The sequence below is a fragment of the Frieseomelitta varia genome, unplaced genomic scaffold, assembly GCF_011392965.1.
Source record: "Frieseomelitta varia isolate USP_RPSP 00005682 unplaced genomic scaffold, Fvar_1.2 scaffold_764, whole genome shotgun sequence".
In the NCBI taxonomy this organism is placed as follows: domain Eukaryota; kingdom Metazoa; phylum Arthropoda; class Insecta; order Hymenoptera; family Apidae; genus Frieseomelitta; species Frieseomelitta varia.
This window is the reverse complement of record NW_025110550.1, coordinates 37,657-60,029: the sequence shown is the minus strand read 5'-3', so window position 1 is coordinate 60,029 and position 22,373 is coordinate 37,657. Positions and strand designations below refer to the sequence as shown.

Below are 22,373 nucleotides of genomic sequence, written 5' to 3'. Positions count from 1 at the left end.
CCTTGTGCCACGCAAAGTCGCAGTAATCTCTCAGTTTTTAATATATTTTCACAACAAGATTTTCACTTTGCTTCCAACGACGATGCAGTTCAGAGTTTGACAATATGGGAGAAAGAAGACATTTAACTCCTTGTGCCACGCAAAGTCGCAGCAATCCCTTAATTTTTAATATGTTTAAATGCAATCCAGGCTACATGATCAATTTATTTACTTTTCAGTTCGTAATTTTTATCATTCCAACGAGTTCAGAGAAGAAAGCGACGAATTATTGTACACGATCACGCGTTATGGTCCGCGCAATGGGCCTCCCAATTGTAGGAGGCTTTCAATCGTTGGGATGCACGAATTTGATTTACGATTGTAGATCGTAATTATCACTATAATTAATTATTCATTGACTTGTTATCACTTGGAATTAACAGTAAGCGAAAAATTGCCTGGAAAATGGAATTTACACCCAATTTACAATAACTATTATCCGTCGACGAACAATTCAATACACGGCGAGGAGTAAACTAGCATGATTAGGTGTGATTATCACCTTTGTTTCGGACATTTGTCGAATGGTTTCATGCCATTTTCGCGTCTCGCGATCGAGAAACTCGCCGGACTCAATTTCGCGCCGAATCAATAACTTCCGACCCGACCTGGGTATCTTAATCAGGCACAGGGGAGAGGAGGGACATGTTTATGACGAACTGGACGTCCATCGGATGAAACGAGCCCGGCCTCCTCGCAGCCTCGTCGCAAACTGATTTCATATCGAGCCACGCAAATAACAGGTGGTTGTACATGCCGACGATTATGAGCCAGGTCCTGCGTGCGATCGCCGAGTTTGATCTCGTCTCGTTTGATCGTGCGTGATAAATCGGAGACATCGGGACGTTATGGCAATTAGCAGGATCACCGGCCGAAACCGAGACCTTTACGACGGTGTTTACGCGGGATCGCTTGCGACCGAATCGCGATTTCCGACGGGTTCGACGATCGTTCGACAACCAAACGCGAGTTGACTCCGTACGCGAGCGTTTCCTCGAGCTATCGACGTGTGTTTTCTTTCGAAGACGAAGTTGAAGAGAAGAGCTTCAGCTTTCAGGTTTGAGAGACACCATAGTGTCTCGATCGATTCCGAGTTGGAACCGACGCGAGAAAGTTTCGCAGTCTCGCAAGCGTCCGTGCGGACAACAATCGAACGAGTCTGATACTGTCCCCGTGTTGAATCACGATCAATTTGTTCACGAAAATCTGACCTGTCGATCTCTCGGCCGTTTCTCGACGTTTCTCGCCCGATAACCAAACGAAGGAAGAACTATCCCGTTCCTAATGCGTTTTATCTCTTATTTTCTCAGCGGCTTGCTTCGCTTCGAGACGTTTCGGTAGTGAGGAGCACAACTGAACACGCAATGATGGAGAATTGTCGATAGTTTGAACAGTTGCAACTTGGTGAGAATCTACTTGGTCTGATTTTAAAATGTTCAAGGCTGCTACTTTGATCGTTCTAACGTGTAACATGTAGAACGAGGCTACTTTTTATTCGAACATCTGTAAAACCGTTGAAAAATTTTCTTTGCAACCTGATCCATCACGGTTTCGAAGATTGAGATTTTTTTTCTTACAATGATCTGTTAAAGCTGTGCTGTGCGATTTTATTGAGCTTTGAACGATGAAGGTTGGGTGACGAAATGTTGGGAATTTTTGTTACGTAACTCTAATGTTCAAAGTTCAATAGAAAATCATGTACATCGAGTTTTGAGGGAAACTTCAATCTTCAAGACCGTGACGGATCTAGTCATAAATAAATAAATTCCTCAATGTTTCTACGTACGTGCGAGTTTTTACAATTTGTTTTCAAAGAAACGAGCACTTTTCCGTTTGTTACGAGGTGTTGAAATATCCTGGAGAAAGAAAGAATTCCGGATGTCGAAAAACAGAAGCACGACGTTTTTAAAATGAGACCAAGTCGATCGTTATGTGATCGTTTTCAAACAAGTTACAACAGCTCAAAGTATCGACGATTTTTCATTCAAATTAACTGCGGTGTAAAACTGGCTCGACGAAAACAATTTATTATTCGCCAGAATAGCTTTATGATAACGAGATCATAAAAACTTTTCTCAGCGAAACATCCTACAAACCAGTACATATTTTTGCATTCTTCGTATTCTACGTGCAAACGCTCGTTTAAAATAATCATTAACATAAAATGTCCATATGTGCGTTTAGTTTTGCTCATCGCTGTAGCTTAACAGCTTTTTCTGATTTATTTTCAATCGCTAAGAAGAAAGAATTTAGTGCCTTCGTGTCCTCGAATTTAGTGCCTTCGAATTTAGTTTATCCCGGAAGTGGCGCAAGTCACTCTGTGTTCTTTAAGTCGAGATATTTATCGGTTTGCTTCGAAAAATTGACGCTCACTTTCTTCAGAGAAAATTTATACCTGTATCTGTAAATGTATATTAATACTTTGGTTTCAGTATAAATGTCGTATCGCAGATTAACAAATCGCTCATTCCCCGTTACTAGAATGCTTTCAAAATGAACTCATTTCCAGTCTCCCCAGCCCATTCCATTCTATGAAGAATCGTTCACGTTGCCAAAATCTATCTAATACACAGTTGCCGGGGAAACGATTCCGCGAACGATCGTTGAGTGACGGTCCCCTTTACTTTCGTCTTTTTCATCCTGTTTCCCCACAATAGCGCGCTCGCTACAGAATGACGCGATAATGACACCGAAAATATTCGCGCGCGACGCGGAGGTCAAGAAACCGGTAAGTCGGCTTTGTGCGACTGCAGAAAAAAGGGACACTGCATTTCCCAGATTCCTCTGCCGCTTTGCCATTCATCCTCTTCTCTCTCCCTCTCTTTATTCTCCTCCTTCGACGATCTCTCTCTCTCTCTCTCTCTTTCTCTTCTCCTTCGTTTCCTCCTCCCATTACCTCTCTATTCCCTCTTTCTCTCCTTCTCCGTGATTTTCCACATTTTTCCAACTCGATCGATACCCATTTTTATCGTCTTCTCTCTCCATTTTGTCCGCTTTTTTTCGCCTCCTGCGAGTCGATACGGCTGCGTGTGTTTCTTCGTATTTTCGCCGGACAATCGGTACGGAGATACAACAGAGATATTACCCTGTACCCGACCGTCTCTTGTCTCTTTTCTCGTTTCTTCCATCCTCGAGTCGATTTCCCCCTCCCCCTTCGTTCCAGCCCCCATTTTTCCAAGCCGATCGATATCGATCGGACGTGATTATCACTCGCCGAGGCGACGAGTTTCCTTCGACGTTCGCGTTTCTTTTCCCCGCCGTGTGTCGCTTCCGAGCGACTGGTTAATTCGCTGCCAATGCTCGGCAATTAGATTCCCTCAGAAAGATCTAAGATACACTAGCTTTCGCGGAATTAATCGTCGGATCGTCCCGACCTCCCTTCTTCTCTTCTCCCCTCCCCCTTCTTCTTCTTCTTCTTCTTCTTCTTCTTCGTGGATATTACACGTCCGAATAAAATTTTATGGTAGCCTCTCGGTACACTCCTCTCGGCGTCGTTATTATTTGTTTTATTGTTCGTACACCACCGTGGTACGTGGATTTACCGGCCGTTCTCCGTTCTTTGCATGTTAGAGCCGCGTTCACGTACGACAGTAAGTAGGATCCCCTTATCGGCGATGATATTTTATTTCGTTCAATCGGTTATCTAAGCGGAGATAATGCAATCTTCGTTTTACTGTTCCGTCGAATGGCTAAATAATTTGAACAGCTTGGATATCGAAAGTCGGATACTCATATCCAGTCCGGATTATGCAAAATAAAACACCCGGTAATTGAAAATTATTTTCCATTAAACTTATCGGCGGCCATTTGTGCCAGTCCGACGGCGCGCGCAGTAAAATTCAAATGAGAGAGGTACGTTTTGTTGCGAATGTCAGGCGTGTATGATATAACGGGCGAAATTTACTTTGCAATTTAAAACACGCCGTTTCAAATTTCAGTCGGCCGGGCGAAATCTTCTTATTTCGACAGAACGAGGCGGCATAGAAACTGAACGCGCGCAGGCTCGCGCGCACTCCGCTCTGGCGGATTGCGATAACTATGCTAAATTTGTTTACATATGATAAAAAAAAAATATTTCAGTTCTTCAGAGATAACTATGCTAATATTAAAAATGATATAAATTGAATGCAAGATAAATACATTGCTAACGTTCTCTCTCTCTCTCTCTCTCTCTCTCTCTCTCTCTCTGCCGAGGAGCCTTCGTTCGTAAATGTGATCAATTAAATTCGAGATTTATTTACCCTCCGTTCGAATAAATAAAATCCCCGACGATACACGCGCTTGGTAATTCGGAAATTGACGTATAGCGTACCTGTCGACGATGAACAGAACGAAGCAAAAAAGCCAATTTCCTTCGGTTATTAATTTATTCGAAAGCATGTATTTTTACGCATTCCTCTCCGCAACATTTCAATTTCCCTTTGATAAATCCTGATATTACTTATCGCGAGAGTAAACTTTTATGATTTCGGTTAACGTCAGTGTATGCTCGCAGCATGGTAATCCAAAGTCAAATTGTTACTTTTACAGGCTTTCCACTGTCCCATTTTGCAGATCATACAACACTTCTGCGAATCAAATTCACTTTGTAACACACTTTATTATTCCTGTCACTGTCCAACAAAGATAAAGCTGTTTTCAACAATTAAATTCCGTGCAAGAAATATTTTATGGCTGATCCTTCGAACCATGGCTACATGGACATTTAATGGACGTTGTTAATCACTCGGTGGCAACTGTCGTTCCTACAGATTGTTATAATTATCACCTAATATGAATGTGTAACACAACTTAATTTTAACCAAACGTTAGAATATGAATGTATAACATAATCTAATTATATAACCAAACGTTGGAATATGAATAGGTAACACAACCTAATTATACCCAATCAGTAGAATATGAATATGTAACACACCTAATCTAAAATAAATAGAACGCGCAGCAGCGAGACGAGTTCACATACGCGTCACTTCCACGGCGGGATATTTGAAATGATAGTCACGTGTGAGGAACACTATATTTATACATGTGATATGAATAATATTGTATAATTTTTGTTATTATAGTATTATAATTATAATATATTATATTATAGTATTATAATTTTTGCTATTATAGTATTATAATTATAATATATTATATTATAGTATTATAATTATAATATATTATATTATAGTATTATAATTATAATATATTATATTATAGTATTATAATTATAATATATTATATTATAGTATTATAATTATAATATATCATATTATAGTATTATAATTTTTATTTATTATAATTATAATATATTATATTATAGTATTATAATTTTTGTTATATGTTATTGTATTATAATTATAATATGTTATATTATAGTATTATAATTTTTGTTATTACAGTATTATAATTATAATATATTATATTATAGTATCATAATTATATTATATTATAATTTCTGTTATTATAGTATTATAGTTATAATAGTATTATAATTTATGACAATCGAACTCTGATACGACTGATTTGAGACATTTTCGTTTTGAACTACTTATGTATATTACGAATATTAATTTCGGTTTTGATGAAAGCACGATTGCATAAATCTATTTATTTTAATCGTTATCATTTAAATTATAGCGATTTATACGTGCAGTTACGGACAAAATCGAGTGGACACGTAATGGAAATGGATATGAATTAAGTTTAGCCAAAGTGGTACTATTATTACGTACTTCAGTTTTATATATTATATATCTTTATCGTACATTATTTATCGAATGACTGAAATTAATATTTACATTGGTGTTGAAGTAAGATATACTTAAAGAAGAAGTTAGCAGATTGTCGGGGGACAAAAATAAGTGAACACTCGTTTGTTTTGTTGCTCCAAGGCAAACAATGTGAACACATGTGAAGTGTTGCTCCCATTCTTACACTATAGTATTTTATTAACTGTTTAGTTGCTTTCTAGACTTTGTACAGGACAGATTATGTGTAAGAAAACAGCAGAATGTCAACAAGAAAAGAAATTTCAAATCAAATTCGTTATTTGATTATATCGGACTGCCGCGATCAATTATGTTACCGCGCGATAGCAAGGAAGCTCGGTGTTTCTAAAAGTGCGGTAGAAAAAATTTATGAAAAATATTTAGTACACAAAACCGTTGAAAATTTAAATGGTAGCGGAACGTAAACGTTGTGCCACCGCGTTGAATTATTCGTAAATGTCGACAAAATCCAAGAATCGGATCGCGAAATATTGTAGAAACGTTGGAATTAAATGTATCATCAAAAACAGTACGACGTAGATTGCAGAAGAGGAGTTGAGATTGAGATAAAGTCATGCTAATGTAACTGTAAAGTCATGCATTAATCAAACAAATATGAAGAAACGTTTAACTTTTGCTAAAAAATATGTATATATGCCAAAATCATTCTGCGAAAAAAATAATGTGGAGTGACGAAAGCAAATGTGAATTGCAACAATTGAAAAAAAAAAAAAGGATTACGTGTGGAGAAAAAGATATGAAACATACAAAAAGCCTTTCAGTACGCCAACTGTCAAATTTGGAGGAGGGTCATTAATGTTATGGGGATGTTTCTCATGGAATGGAGTTGGTAGTTTGGTACAAATTGAAGGAACAATGAATGCTGACAAGTACATTGAAATAATATGCGAAGATTTAGAAGACCCTAAAAATGGGTCTCGAAGAAGAATTTATTTCGCAGCAGAACAATGACCCGAGCACACTGATCAATAAATTTTTCAGGATTCAAATATTAAATCGTTGGAATGGCCAGCGCAAAGTCCGGACTTGAATCTAATAGAAAATTAATGGGGACTCAAAAGTGCCATTAGAAAAGCGAAAGGACAAGAACGATTGTTTTAAAAATTTGCAATTGGCATTTGAAAATATCGATAAAAGTTACATTGAAAGACTAATAAATAGCATCCCACGACGTTCAGAAGAAATTATAAGCAAAGGATGGACATACTAAATATTAATTCTATGTTTCTCATATATTTTATTACAAGTCCACTTATTTTTGTCCCTCGAAAATCAGCAAAGTTTTTCTTTAAGTATATCTTATTTCAATACAAATGTAAATATTAATTTCAATTATTCACTAAATAATCTGTGTAACATATATAATCTATAGAACTTAACTAGGTAATAATAGTGCTACTTTGACTAAATTTAATTCATATCTCCATATTTCCATTACCTGTCCACTCAATTTTGCCAATTTTAATATAGTTGTTCTAGCGTCAACAAATATTTTCATTTATTTATTTGTATTAATATTTTTGGACAACCAGCGTCAAGTGAAAGTGTCAAGTATAAAATTTATTTCACGTTGATTTGATGTTATTTTTCGTTTATTGCATAAAATTACTTCGCATCGGATTTTTATTGCAATCGCTTAGAAGAAAACAAATCCATTTCGCTCAAGAGAAAAACTTAAGGTTTGCGAATAATGTGAATCGATCTACGAAAGGGCAATAATTCACAGTGCAAGAAGTTGAACACGATCTGCGAGAGGGTTTGATCCCGAAAACCTGTATCCAAGTGTTGCGGTCGGTCGCGAGCGTTCGTGACACGATAAATCGGTCTATCAATAGCTACCTGGGATCATCGACCGACAGCTCGACGATGATCCCGCGGTCTTTCGTTCGTTGATTCGCGAGAATTTCGCCGATTTCTCGCGTATTCTCTCGCCGATTCCAAAGTAGCCAGCCAGCAGTACGAAAATATCGAGGCAGCAGGAGCAGTTCGTGCGTTCGCGAACCGATGAAAAATGCGCGGAATCCGCGCGATTAATTTACGATCTTGGGAACTGGTTTGCTGGCTTCGAGCTCGCTCGCTCGCTCGTCCGCGAATTGTTTTCTCGCCGAAACGGCAATCACCGCCACCCTTCGCGTCGTTTTCCCGAAATTTTCCACATTTTCCGAATTTTCCGGGATCTCACACGCCGGCGAGTGATGAACAGCCCTTGTTCCTTGTAAGCAAAGTACGTCTCGTCGCGGTAAAGTTTCCTCTCTCACTCTCTCACTCTCTGACTCTATTAGTCTGGGTGAATTCCCGGTGGCTGAAGTCTGTCGCGTGCGTTTCGAGAGTTCCCAACCGAGCCGAGCTTTCGCTTTTTTCCCTTCGATTCGGCCAATAAACCATTAACACCTTCGCTCTCGCGGCGGGACTTTACGACGTGCGAAGTAACAGTGCGTGCCGGACAATTCGCCTTGCAAATATACAATATACTTCAGCGTGGTAGCCACCGAAGCGGCGTGCATCGATCGTTCTATGCTGGCGAGTTTTTTTTATTTATCCAAAGTATTTTCTTTTTTCTTCGACTAGCCGCCGGCGGGAAAAAAAAAAAAAAGAAAAATAACGAAGTCTCTCGCCGCTATCGGCCGTCGCGTGTAAATTAGATTATTACTATAAGTCAATTTGGAAAACTAGACTGCTAACGGCCGATTTTGCTAATTAGATTACCATTACGCGTCGATATACAAAGTAGACTGTTAACCTTAAGCCGATTCGCGACGATAGACCTGCCGCTGCCATTAGTCTCTCCGCTAGACTCGGGCAGACTAGTAGCAAGTATCGGCAGAATTGCAAATGAGATCATAAACGCTAGAAAACTGCCGACCGGCGCGTGTACCACGGAGCGCGTATCGTTAAATTTGCAACATAGATAGCCACGTAGAGTTGCCATTCTTTTTTCCTTTCTCTTTTCACTCTTATACTATCATTAACACTTCGTCGCTCCTGCCACCTTCCTCTATTTTCCCATCTTTTCATATAAAATGATCTTGATTTCCGAAGCTGCAGGTCAAACGATCTGTCAGAGATCGGCGAATAAAAGAGAGAGAAAGACGCGTTTCTCACGCTGGCAGTGGAACGGAAGAAGAAGAAGAAGAAGAAGAAAAAAAATGGAAGGGAAACAAAAGGACAGGTGGATCATTCGGAAGGCCCGAACGAAAGTCGCCCGCGAAACAAAACGGTGAACGCCGAGAGACACTTACATCGGCGATCTATTAATATGCAGTCAAGCTCAACGTTAGATGGTGCTTAGTCGCTTGTCACGCGTATCGCTGGCTCTCCTTGTTCGTTCGTTCACGCGAAAACTAAAACAAAACTGTCGTCGGCCAATGATTCGCTCGAAACTGATTGACTCGAGCGTTTCTCCGACTTGAGATTCTTTTTCCGTGAACAATCGTGATTTGACGCTGGTTCAATGCAAATCAAGTAACAAAACGAGCGCGTTGTTTCACGAAATGCGAACCACAGATTTATTTTGCAGATTTCACTTTTGTAGAAAATGCAGTTCCATCTAACAAACCTAGTCTTTCTAAAATTTCGAGCTCTGCTGCACGTGCATTTTGTTTGTCATCGAAGACGAGGATATATTTCCACAACGACGTTACGTTACTTTTTCAACATTTGTTTCGCTCCCACGTTTTACTGATAAAAGCGACGACAAACTAGCGGTTTGCAAAATTCGAGATAAACAATCAAGTTGTTTGCGCAAACTTGTCTCTTTTTCTAAGTTTGCAATCCGCTGGTTCGTTATTGCTTTACCAATGAAATATGGAAACAAAACGGTCGTTGATGTTTCTTACGGATGTTGGAAAATAACACGGTGCAAGCCAGGGGACAGCTCCAATTAGAAATTAAAACTTATCGTGTCAGTAGTCACCAGCCTGTTACGTGGAAGATATATATACCGTCCAATTTTTTTCAGCGTTCCTTTTTCAACGATAAGTCGAAACCAGCAGTAATTTTCACGAGTAGTTTCTTTTTAATTTAGTTAATTAATTAAACTTTAGTAACTAAACCAAGTTGCACCTCCACCTCCTCCCCTCTCTTTGTCTTACAATTCTTACAATTATCCGACAAATTGCCTCTATAGAGGCAAAATTATAATCGAGACGAAAATACAAACGAGGACAGTCAGTCGGTCTGAGCGTATCCGGCGTGGCAGCAGATAAATCGTCGATTATTCTAACAGCGCGCGCGTTCGTCCAGCGCCATTACGTAGCGGCACTTCCGGTTCTTGCGGCGCGCGTCGCTCCGCCACTGACCGTAAGTCGCAACTTTGGCAATGGTGGTCCGACGAAAACAACAAGGAAACGAAAAGAAAAGATGAAAAAAAGAAAAGAGAGAAGAAGTCTCAGATGACTGCGGCGGAGTTTGACGATTCGTGAAAATTGACAATCGACATCGCGGCGTGGTTAACGTGGTTCCGCCGCCGGAAATTTATTGCACGGCTCTTGGCTGGCAGTGCAACACGCGATTCATCTTTCTTCTTTCACCCTTAGCGCCCTTTATTACGGGTCCAAGAAGTAGTTTCGAAAAGTGTTTCTGCGCCGATTCGAATTATACGCGTTATCTCTACTCTACGTTGGAAAGTAAAATCGAAATCACACTCTCGGAGGAGAGAGAACTTTTCCTTTCCCTTCCACCTCCCTGTTTTCGTGAACTTTTCCTTTTCTCCCCCCGTCCGACAGATGACTTTCACCGTTTTCCACGGCGATTCACGCCTTCCGCTTCGAAAACGAACACGAAACGGAATTCCATTAATTTTGCTTCACGTGTGCACGCGATAGAGAGTCGAATGATAAAGGCGACGATCACGACGGCGATCTAGATTTCGATGTTTTCGATTTTCGCTCTCCTCGTCGATGACGATTGGGAAAAATTCCGGCGGCGGACGGCTTCGCTGCTTACTTAAAGGAACGTCTCCTCAACGCCTGGCCGATCCTCCCTGCCTGTCTCGAATAAAAATTTTACAACTTCTTTAATTTACAGCGAGTCTGGAAATAGAAAAAACGTTCGTTCCGTCAGACGAAACGATCTTCAACAGCCCGGTTTCGACCCGGTCTATGCAAATTTCACAGACATTACGTCTTCGATCCTGACTGAGACACGATCGAACAATACAGCGATAAATCGATGGTTATTCCCCGCATTTCGACAGCAGATATCAACATTAATTTACTAAACGCGAATGTGAATCGGTAATCCCGCGAATGGGGAACAAACGGGCAACTGTCGCTCGATTTATAAACTAGATTGCCAGGTCCGATCGATCTCGAAATTAGATTAACGTTAGATCAGTCGTTTTATGAACTGCTCTACCGATGGAAATTGATTGATCAGGTTGCAGGCTATTTCCAGCGAGACACGGCTAGATCCAGATTTTTGATCTCGATCCGTTCAAAATTCGATTCTTCGTTTAGAGGAAGAGTAAGAGTGATTCTGTTGTATCGCGTTTCGCAAGTGAAACGTCTATTCTTCGTATATGCAGAAGCGTTGGGAACTTGGGAACACTTTCGAACGAGTGTTTCCCGCGGAAACAGATATTTCGAGAGGATATTTCGTGCAATAAAAGTTACAATGGAAACAAGTTATTTCAGAACGCTTGATTAACAGCGCCATTTTTACATTTTCGAGTCTGTTTTATAGTCGTTGAACGGTACTCTGCCACAAATATCGGGATGTTCTTTTTTTAATATTGACGAACGAGTTGCCCGTTCCTTCGGCAGAAGGATTTTTATTTTTACTTTCATATCTCGCCACAAGTTGCATCTCTCCCGTCTGAAACATCTATTTTTAAACAACAAAACTGTCTTTCGAAAAAAAAAAAAAAAAAAACGACGCTTTCCGCGACAGTTTTTATTCGTGTCTCGAATAAAACCTGTTTAAAAACCCCTTGATTCGTTTCGATCGTCCGTTTAAATATGTCTTTTGCCAACATTTCGCTAAGAAGTGCACCTACCAGAATCAAACGAGTATATTGACACGGGTACAATGATCAAACACCCACTTATTAATAAGTTACGAATTTCGCGATAATGAAACAACCTACTTGTTAACTAAATACGAATTTCACGACGTTCGAGTCGAGAAATGAAAGAAGACCTCGACAAACGATGCAAGATGGTCGTGAATTTGGTCGTTTTGACGAGTAATTCTCGACTGGCGTGTAAATTCGAGCAACGCGGCGATATTCGACGGCGAAAGATACAGATGATTTCACGACGTGAACGCGGACACGTGGCTAAAAGTTCAACGTTGCGATCCATATTCGCGGTTTAATGCCACGAGAGGAGAAGATGGTTCAATCAACTATGGGGATGGGGAGGAAAGTTTCCCAATTCGTTGACAGTTGCAAGCTCTTCTTTCTGTTCGAAAGAACCGCGACGTTTCGACTCCTTCTGCCGCGTTTTAATCGCGCGATCGACTCCCGGATCGCTACTATGCGCGCTGTACTCTCGCGCGATTTGAATTCAATCGAGACAATAACTTGGACCTCGCGCGGCAGCCGCCGACAGAAACACGCGCGACGATGTAACAATTATCGCGAATTATGACAAAACACGCTTTCTGGTACCTGTTTCTTCTTTCTTTTTTAACTAAAAAGGCGAATCTCGAATCTCGAAAAAAAACGGAGTCGAAAATAGGAACGACGGAGTTATGGAAATAGATCGAGTGACGACCTAACATAACGTTTCTTAACGCTGGTTCATGCTGACGCTAGAGTCTTTTCGTTCCGCGATGCGATATCTCCAAATAAAACAAACTCCGAACAAATGAAATGTCTTCTAATAAATAAAGTACGTTCAAGGACTGTTCGGGTGAGTTCGCGAGACCATATTAATACTAGGGCCAAACAGTCAATAACTGTAGAGAAAAAGAAAAAAGAAAGAAAGAAAGATGGAGTGATTTGAAGTAGTTTTTAGCGTGAAATGGATGATCTTTTCACCTGAAAGCAGGAGAACAGTAATCTTTCGTTGTCTGATGCGGACTAAACAGCGAAATGATTCAACAAATTCAACCAGTTGCGCAGGCAACTGATTGCGGACCATAACGAGTGACCGAACCGTATACAAAAATTCGTCGGTACGATATCACCGGATAGAAATTATTGAGAAGTAATAAATTTATTACTTGTTTTGCCTATTTTTTTAATTGAATATGTAATATTACTTATTATAACATGTTATGCAATAATATATAATATATAATATGTTATAACATAACCTATGTTATGCCTAATATAACCTATATTCTAGTAATTTTACTTATTATAACATTTTATGCTATAATATATAATATATATTATGCTATATTATGCTAATATATAATATATAATATGTTATGCTATAATATGTAATATATAATATGTTATACATAACCTATGTTATGCCTAATATATAACATAACCTATGTTATGCTTAATATAACCTAATATAACCTATAGTTAAATATATTGACACTTAGTGTGTTAAATTGTGTTACAGATTGAAGCTGTGTTAACTTTTAAGTGAAATAAAATTTTCTACAGTGTCAGAAAACGCATTACTTGTAGGCATCCTTAACCACTTGCGCTGGCAACTGATTGCGGACCATAACGAGCGACCGAATCGTGTACAATAATTCGTCGCTTTCTTCTTCTTTTGAATTCGTCGGTATGATATCATTTAATAGAAATTTAATATCAATTTAATATCAATTTAATAGAAATTATTGAGAAGTAATAAATTTATCATTTGTTCTGCCTGGGTTATACTTAAATATACTTAAAACTGAGGAAATATTGCAATGTTGGGACCAAAAAATTCTCGACGTGCCATAGCACGTCATTCCAGGCGCAAGCTCGTTGAATAACGCGATTCTATATTTCCGCGGCCCAGGAAACACATTTGTCTTTCCAAGTGAAGTCATTAATCGGTAGTATGTAACTGTAAAATAGGATAGGGACGAAGACAGAATCCGCCGTGGTGTCCCAATAGGTTAAAATGATAACGCGACGGGGTGATAAATATCCCGCGCATGTATTTCGTTTGGTACCGTGCCGTATCGTGTACCGATGAAAAATCGCGATTTATTTATAATGACGACCTTGACCATAGGTAAATGCAGGACGTGAAATAATCACGCGATTCGACGATATCGACTTTGTGTCTCGATGTTTCTCAGCAATCGGGAAAGCGTTGAAATTCCCGGAAATGGCGGAATATGATTGAATCGTCGCGAATAGGCGCCGACCGATGGGGGAGAAAAGGCTTGCCTCGCGGTGCGCAAGGATTAATCGAGGAACACGGTCTCCTGGACGTCGGACAATTCGTATCCCGGAGGCCCCGGGCCCCGATATCTTTGTTTGTCGTTTAATTGAAGAACGCGCCGGCGAGCGCGAGATAAATAGCCGATAGCGGCCGCTCGACACGAAAATCGGCTAGAATCGAAACGATTCCCACTCGATTGATACTCTCGCAACGCTCCACCGGCCTCGGACCGGACTCCGAGTGACTCTAGAATGACTGAAACTCGAATGAGTTCTCCTCGCTCGAGATTTACTTGATTTTTCAGCTCTCGAGAATATTGTTGCAAACTACGTTGCGAACGAGGAAGAAACAAAAATAAAAGGAAAGAATGAATTATGGAGTAGATAAAACCAGGCAAAGTAGATGACTAATCTCCGAATCTGCACTTCATAACTAACAACTTCATTTCCCGGATGAAAATGAAGTGCAAACAGAGATTTGGCGATGTTCACTGGCTGTGAAACGTGTACGTGTTCTTAAACTTCCACTCGGAGGGCGGAGCTTCGCGTCCTTTCGACCAAGAAGCAATGATTACTGTAAATAATCGTTGACACGTAATATTTGCAATGATTGTTCATCCAGTTTTCTTTTCATCAACGAAGTCGATAGTTGCTTCGCTCAACTGACTGCAACTACCAAAATAGCTTATAATTTCTGTCAGAAGTTTCGTAGATACGAGACAGTGTTTTAGAAATATAAATGCTATTTTTGTAAAATATTATATAGATAAAAATTGTGCAAATTGTTGTTTTTAATTTTCTTTTTTTTTTTCAGTTTAATAACAGTGACTTTGCAACGTCGATCGGTAAAACCCACTGACTGGACAATCGTTAATATCGCAAAAGCTTCTATCGATATCGTTCGTTGCTTGAAGTAACGTTGCTGCAACAATACGATCGAAGAAGTTTAATTTGGAATATTCAGTTGCTTCGGCTGTTCCAGCATGGAACGACCGTTGTTTGCAATAATTTAGAAAATTGTTTCCCGTTACGATACACTCCCCTGATCGTCGTGCGTTGGAAGAAGAAGATCGAAGAAGAATCCTCATTCGCGATTGATAATCGAATAATTCGCTATAAAAAAAAAAAAATGAAGAAAAGAAAAAAAGGAACACGCGATCGTTGGGACATGTTCCCTCGCGTCTATCTACGGTAATTTTTCAGAGATAAGAGGTTTTTCTTGGAAAACCATCGACAATGCACCGTGCGATATGGTTTATCGGATATGTAACTAATAATTAACAAATGTTTGTCACTTTGGAAACTTTGCTCCGAAAGACGTTTTCGGCTTATCAAACCGTGACTCACTTTCCGTCGCTCGCGAACGATCCACTTTTCGAATCACTGTCTCGGGGAAAAGGAAAATTCGAAAGGAAAGACTGACAGACTGACAGAGTATAATTCTCGGCGCCAGGACGAAATTTTTCAAGCTACTCGAGAGAGCGCCGAACGCCAAGCTTTTCGAGAATTTATCGTCGAATGTCAATTTCCAACGTATGGTTCTGAAGCTGCGTTACGAACTCGGGGAAACAGACGCGAAATTTCTAGCCTTTTTTCCTTTCTTTTCTTTGTCCTCCGAAGGGAGTATGAAATTGCAATCGTTCTTGCGAGATTCGTTACTTGCAAAGTGATTTGGAAAACTACTGTGCGTTTCATTCAACGTTAGTTTCGTTTGGTTTCTCAACGCAGAAGCAAATCTCCAGCGAACACTTCTTCATTTGTTTGCTCTTCCAAAAAACAAAAGCAAGCAGAGGACGAAGAATTCCGAATATTCGTGCTCATTTTTTCGAGTTGGCCCGGCTCATTTTCTGCGGGACGCGAGGAAAACCCGAAATCCGGATTGCGACTGTCGAATTCCACCCCCGCAGTTTAGCATTACAAATACCGGAACCGGGCGAACGACCAAAGAAGAAGAAGAAGAAGAAGAAAAAAAGGAAAAAGCACGAGTGCCCGGCGAAGACTATCGTCGCGCCATTCATCGGCGCGCTTCTTATCTGCGTTTCTTTTCGAGGCTGCGTGCCGCGAGAGATTCACGAGGGCTCCGTGAAATTTCACGCGGGCAATTCCTTTTTTCTCTCCCTTCCCGCTTTCTCCCTTTGGCCGCGCAAAATTCGATCTCAAAGGAATTTCACCGCTTCGAATACTCCGCTCCGAGCTAATCAATTAACCGGTCGACTTTATCGAAAGAAATTCCACCGGCGGCCCTATCCGCCGGCTAGCCGAGCGAGCACAACCCAGCGCCCGAACTGTAAACTCATTCAGCTTGAGTATATGTTAATTGCAACGAGCGATAAATTTACGCGCGCCCCGAACGAACGAACGAACGAACGAACGAACGAACGAACGTTGGGGATGGTTGAATAATTCGGCGGATGAGGGATTAAATTTGAAGTGCGCTTGAAGTTGCAGCGAAGAGCGCAGCCAGGCGTACCAACGACGACGCGACGCAACTTTCGTTCGGTCTCGTTTTCAAACTACAGTCTTTGACGACTGCGAGTTTGTCCCGAGTTTTCGAATAATGATTTCCCATCGTCGTCGGCGGATCGAGTGCACTCTTTTCTCTGTCGAGGAAATCCGCGGAAGTTCGAACATACGCGTTCGAAAACGGGCTGAAATATTTTTCGACGCACCGCGATCGATAATGATTGAAGTTTTCTCTCGGCGTTCGGCGTGCGATTTTTTTTTCATTCGAATTTTTGTTAGAGTTTCCCTGGGATTCTCAACAAAATGGCGAGAAAAGATCGTACGAAGAGTTTTATGAAACGGAGATATTGCAACGAGCTCTCGAAACTCGCCGCGACGATTTTTATTAAACTTGGAACGATAGAGTTGGACGGCAGAATTTTAAAATTCGTTTGACCCTGACGACGTTCTACAAAATGGCGAGGAAAGATCGTACAACGTTGTTCTAAGAAGCGGAGATTTCAATCTTCAGAACGACGATAAACGTCGTTTGAAAGAAATTTTGTAATGTTCGAATTCGTATACAATTTTTGAAGAAAATAGTAACCTCGCTTCACGCACTACACCCACTATACCTTCAAGAAAGAAAAAGAAACAAACTCACGCTTTAAAACGAGACTTAAATTGGATCCTCTTTTTTTTTTTTACAAAGTTGAATCGCAAAGTTTCAACTTTGTCGAACATTTTTCATTGTCGTTGGTACAACAGTTATGCTCGTTGCTGGAGTCGCGACGTTTGTGTGTAGGATTGAAAAAAATAGAAGGTCCATAAAGAACCATCATTAGGAATTATATTCCTATTCAAACGAACGATTTTGTTCTTTTTTTCTTCTTTTCTTTCTTCACCGCGCGAATTTCAGAGAGACGCGGAATGGCCAGTTCGTCGTTTCACGCCGTCGCGGCCGAACAGTTAATTTCACGGTAAAATCCTTCGTTGCCTTCTTAATTTCATTAAAGCCGATCGAAACCTTTAAAAAGCTGCGCAGTTTACGCGCAACCGTGCAACACGACCTTTCGTCACTCTTCTTGCCTTCGTGCAAAAAACACGCTTCGGATGAAAGAAACTCGCAAACGAAAATTTCCATTGATCGTCGCAAAAACGAAAAACAACAACAATTCGACAAAGTAATCGCTCGGATGGATGCCAGAACACTAAGCATACATCATTTTTCAATGACTTCTGAACGATCTAGCACGAGAGAAGAAATTGCTAGCGTCTCGTTTGTTAATCCACTTGCGTTGGCGATAACCGATTGCGGACCATAACGAGCGGCCGAACCGTACACAATAATTCGTCGCTTTCTTTTCGAACTCTCGCCGGATAGAAATGATCGAGAAGCAATAAATTTATCATTTGCTTTGCAATTGGGTTCTACTTCAGTATACTTAAAAACTGAGGAAATATATATATATATATATATATATATATTGCAATTTTGGAGCAAAAAATATACTCGACGAGCGTGGCACGTCATTCCAGCGCAAGAGGTTAAAAACTTGTTCAACTCGTTGCTGTTAAATATGCTTTAGGAGAGATTTAGCGGCGACATCGGTTGGTTCTGCTCCGTCGTATACTCTAATAAATATCATCGCCATAACTCGATCCAATGTTCATTTACACACGGTGATGTACAAATTGACTCGAATCGAGAACGTCTATCGGAGAGCAACATTGCTATCGTTTTTCGTCAAATTTTAAAGCGAACAGTCGCCCACGAGCCTGTTGCTGACGCGTTACCCGTTTCATTTCTTTGCGTCATTTGTTTATTCGTTGCTTGTTGCAAAAAAAAAAAAAGAGAAAAAGACAAGGATCGATAGACAGACGAAGAAATTGGCGCAATTACGCTTCATGAAGAAGAAGAGAAACTGCTAGAAAACGAGAGATCCGTAAAATCATCGGGAGAACTTGCTGCTTTTCGTCGCGATATAAAGAGCCGGAGAAAAGAATGAAAAGTTCACTCGCAAGAGAAAAAAAAAAAAAGAAAATAAAGGAAAAAGAAAAGTAAACAACGGCTACTTGAGAACTGCCTTCGTGAGCAGGATCGAACCGAAGACGCTAATTTCGATGAAATGTCTCGCGTAGCCTCGCGCACAAATAACTTTCGAAGCCAGACAGAAAGGAAAACGAGATCTGCTTGACGAAAAGTCTCTCGCCTGAAACAATCGGAGAAACTTCGCGAGCGAACGCGTCCTTTTTAATTAAAACGAGGCCGGCCGGATCGATCAAATTTCATCCTGCGAGAGTTATTTCGATATTCTTCGGGCGCCTCCTCCTCATCTTTCGAAAATTCGCAATTTCGTCGACAGACGAGTAATTATAGATTGACTAATAAAAAAGGAAATGAAGCACGGCGCGGAGATATTTTTGGAGATACGGAGTCACCTTGGCAGAGGTAGGTTCACACCGATATTTGCTGCTAATCTCGCTGCTCGTTCGAATTATCTCCCCATTGGAATACGCGTAGAATCCGAGAGGAACGATTTCAATCCCCTCGCAGTTGCAGTCTTCGAAAGAAAAAAAAAAAAAAAACAAAGAATGAAGAGTAACGAATCGTTCACCATCAATCCAGAGCGAAACCAAAGTCAGAACGAAAGTCCACGAAAATTTTCAGAGACTCGAATACAACACAGAAGAATCGACCGAGATTCACTCGAGAAGGTAACATTTCCGGTCATTGCGATCGATGAAGAAGTAATCGCTATCAGGTGTCGTAATTAGCGTACATTGTCTTCTTTTAACCTTTTTCACTCTCTTTTATTTTTTTCCTCGCAGTAATGTATTTACATTTTCCACGGGCAAAGAAATGTAGTACAAAATTGTACGAAAAGTGATACAATTACCAAAAATTTCAAACGCAACGAGGTACGAGACCGAGTGAAAAATTATGAGTAACGAGCGTTTTAAAAGATAGGAATGAATGGGTTCGAAGATACGTGTTCTAAAATCACAAGGCGTAATTTTCAGAATCCAGGGCGACAATTTCGACGAAAGGAGAGAAGGAGATCCAAGGATCCACCGCGATAAACAAAACAATGCCACGTTGTCGTGAAACCTTGCGAGCGCGCGTGCACGTAAGTGACAAGTGGCATCGGCGCTCGACGCGTTTTTCAAGCGGGTCATCGTACCCGCGGAGAAACGGGAAACCTGTCCTCGATGGTCGTTTTCACCGCGTTGAAAAGGAGCGCGATCGACGAACTCGAAATCGAACGCCGGTGCTGCTTCTGGCCGGGCGGTCGCGTTTCGCGATCCGAAACGCGAACCTGGCAGCTTGCCCTCGTCGATTCTCGCTCTCGCGCACCCGGTGAAATTTCCTCGTCGTTCGTTCGACGACTTCTTTCGTCGAGCTTCCCTTTCGAGTGCGAAGCTTCTCCTCTTCTCGAGCTCGAAAGGGACGCGAGAGAGCGAGGTTTGACTGACGCGCGAGGTCTATCCGACGGAGAGCGAATCGAGTTCCCCGATGACACTCGCCGACGGCCACCAACGAGCTTCGATCGAGCTCTCTCGTTTCCCAAGAAATTTATTTGCCGAGCAAAGGCACACGCGACACCGAGTCCATCGTCTATGTGTCACCTGAGCAACAAACAGTCGATTTACCGCGAGTAAATCTTCAAAACCAGCCGATACTCCGAGATAGATTTCGAGCTGTCGGCGAAGAATTCTAACGGCAGACCGAATTGTAGATCGAATTTGAACGATACGTTGACACAGGCACCGGTCTGTCTTTACGACGGCTTCTTCGTCGTAGCTCGCAGCTCGACGCGATCTCCGAATAGAGAAACACTCCGGTTTCCAAGTTCTCTTCTCGGCGAGGAGAACTCTGCGTGACGTGAAATGGATGACACAGGCCAGGATCCGATGTAAAATTCAATACCCGATGGAGAGCGTTTTTCCCTATCTGGGTGGAGGATCTTTTAGAAAGTTTGGATATCGAACTCAGGTCGCTTTAGATCAGAACGGATGATAGAGACGAACGAGGGAGAGAGAGAGAGAGAGAGAAAGAAGAAGAAGAAGAAGAAGAAGAAATGCTCGCAAGTCTTCGCCCTTGTCAGATGGGATAATCACCTATCATCCGTGGTTATAGATTACAACGATAACATCGTTCATAATCGAAGAAGAAGGAGGAGGGAATCACTCGCTGGTACGAGAACACGGTTCGTCGTACGAGAAACAATCGCCGACTACCAAGATTTCTTCGAGATGAAACGAAACGAAACGAAACTTCAACGTCCCTCGATCTTTCGAAAGACTGCGAAACACACAACGTTTGCAAAAATGTTTGTCAACGTGTTTTTTCCACAACTGATTCACTGTGTTCGCGCGACTGTGAAAAACAGAGAGAAAAAAAAAAAAAAAGAAAAAGAACGAGACACTACTCCCAAGAGTACAAGGAGCACTGGAGGTAGTTACGCGCTACATTTCCTAGGCTTTCGGATTTCTCGGTACGCCACTTGTGTGTAGGTAATTTGTCACTTACGGGTCTCGTTCACGTTTCTAACGGCATTGATCAGCAGAGGGCCCTGGACAAGATCCTCCTCGAGGTGGGCACGGCTGGGTCGGGCCTGCTTTCTCCGTGACATGCCTGTCTAGCCTTCTGTCGGTGTGCTTCTCTCGCAGTTTTGTTCGGCGATCCGTTTGGCTGATCCGTCTGGAGGAACGTTCGCCGGATGGTATTATCCGGGAGCGAAGGCAAGAATTCTGCCGCTCAGACGGCGGCGGGCCGACGCGTAATCGGGCCACGCCGCGGCGAGGGCCGCGTCGGTTCCACACTCGGCGATTCCGGTCGCAGGTTAACCGAATCACTGCTGTACTTCACCATCGACACTGTCAGGGAGCCGCACCTCCCCTCGCGCGCTAATCCACTTCCTGAACGATCCCATGCGGAAGGAACACGGCGTCGGCGGCGGCGGCGGCCAGTTGTTTCAACTCGCGGGCCAGTAATAACACACTCGAGCCATCCCGTGGTCACCAGGGGACTGACTCTTATTCCCCGCGGCACTCGTCGGAGTTTCTGCGATTCGAAACACGCTGTGGCACGTGGCTGTCGCGGCACGGCGTTCCTCTCCACGGAACGAGAAACTCTCGCTCTCTCTCTCTCTCTCTTTCCTTCCTTTTCTCTTCCCCTCTGTTCTACACACTGAGCGACGATCTGGCGCGTTTCGCTTCTCTCACAAGACACTTTTTTTCCAAAACTTTTTTCCCTCAAAACTCGGTTTGTTACTCGCGTACGGACCACCTAGGAGGACACAGGACACCGGTGTGCGCACGTGTGCCACCGATCGAGCGAAAGAGACTCTTCTTCTGTCCGTCTGTCTTACGCGGGACACCGCGTGCGTGCGTGCGTCGTGCGTGCGTGCGTGCGTACGTACGTGCGTGCTTACGTTTCGTTCGTTCGTCGTCGCTGGCTACGTGGTTGCTTGGCTGCGTGCGTGCGTCCGTGCGTGCGTGCGTCGCTACGTACGTGTGCGAACCTGTGTATATATATATATATATATATATATGTATGTATATATATATACATATGTGTGTCGTGTGTACGTGTTTGTGTACGTGTGTGTGTGTGTACGTGTGTGTTTATGATTCTATATCTCTCGCGCGAAATCCGCGGCTCTGGTGCCTCGAGTCGGCCGGACGACGGACGGACCAGCTCTGGGCCTGACGTCGCGACGCCCCTCTCCTGCGCTCGCCGTCGCCGCGTGGTGGGGGACGGAGGGGAGAGGCCTGCGCGCGCCTGCCTCCCCACCACCTCGACCGCCGGCCGCCCCACCATC

The 22,373-nt window shown here is 42.1% G+C and overlaps 1 protein-coding gene across 6 annotated transcripts in view; it reads right to left on the bottom strand.

Moving 5' to 3' along the window:
* LOC122535761 (homeotic protein spalt-major-like) overlaps nt 1-22,040 on the bottom strand; it is a 98,094-nt gene extending 76,054 nt beyond the window's left edge. For all 6 annotated transcript variants that reach the window (XM_043667552.1, XM_043667553.1, XM_043667558.1 and 3 more), the window contains exon 1: nt 21,080-22,040. In XM_043667552.1, the coding sequence (XP_043523487.1) occupies nt 21,080-21,182 (103 nt within the window). In that variant the 5' untranslated portion in view covers nt 21,183-22,040. The remainder of the gene's footprint in view (nt 1-21,079) is intronic.
* Between the last annotated feature and the right edge of the window lie 333 nt (nt 22,041-22,373).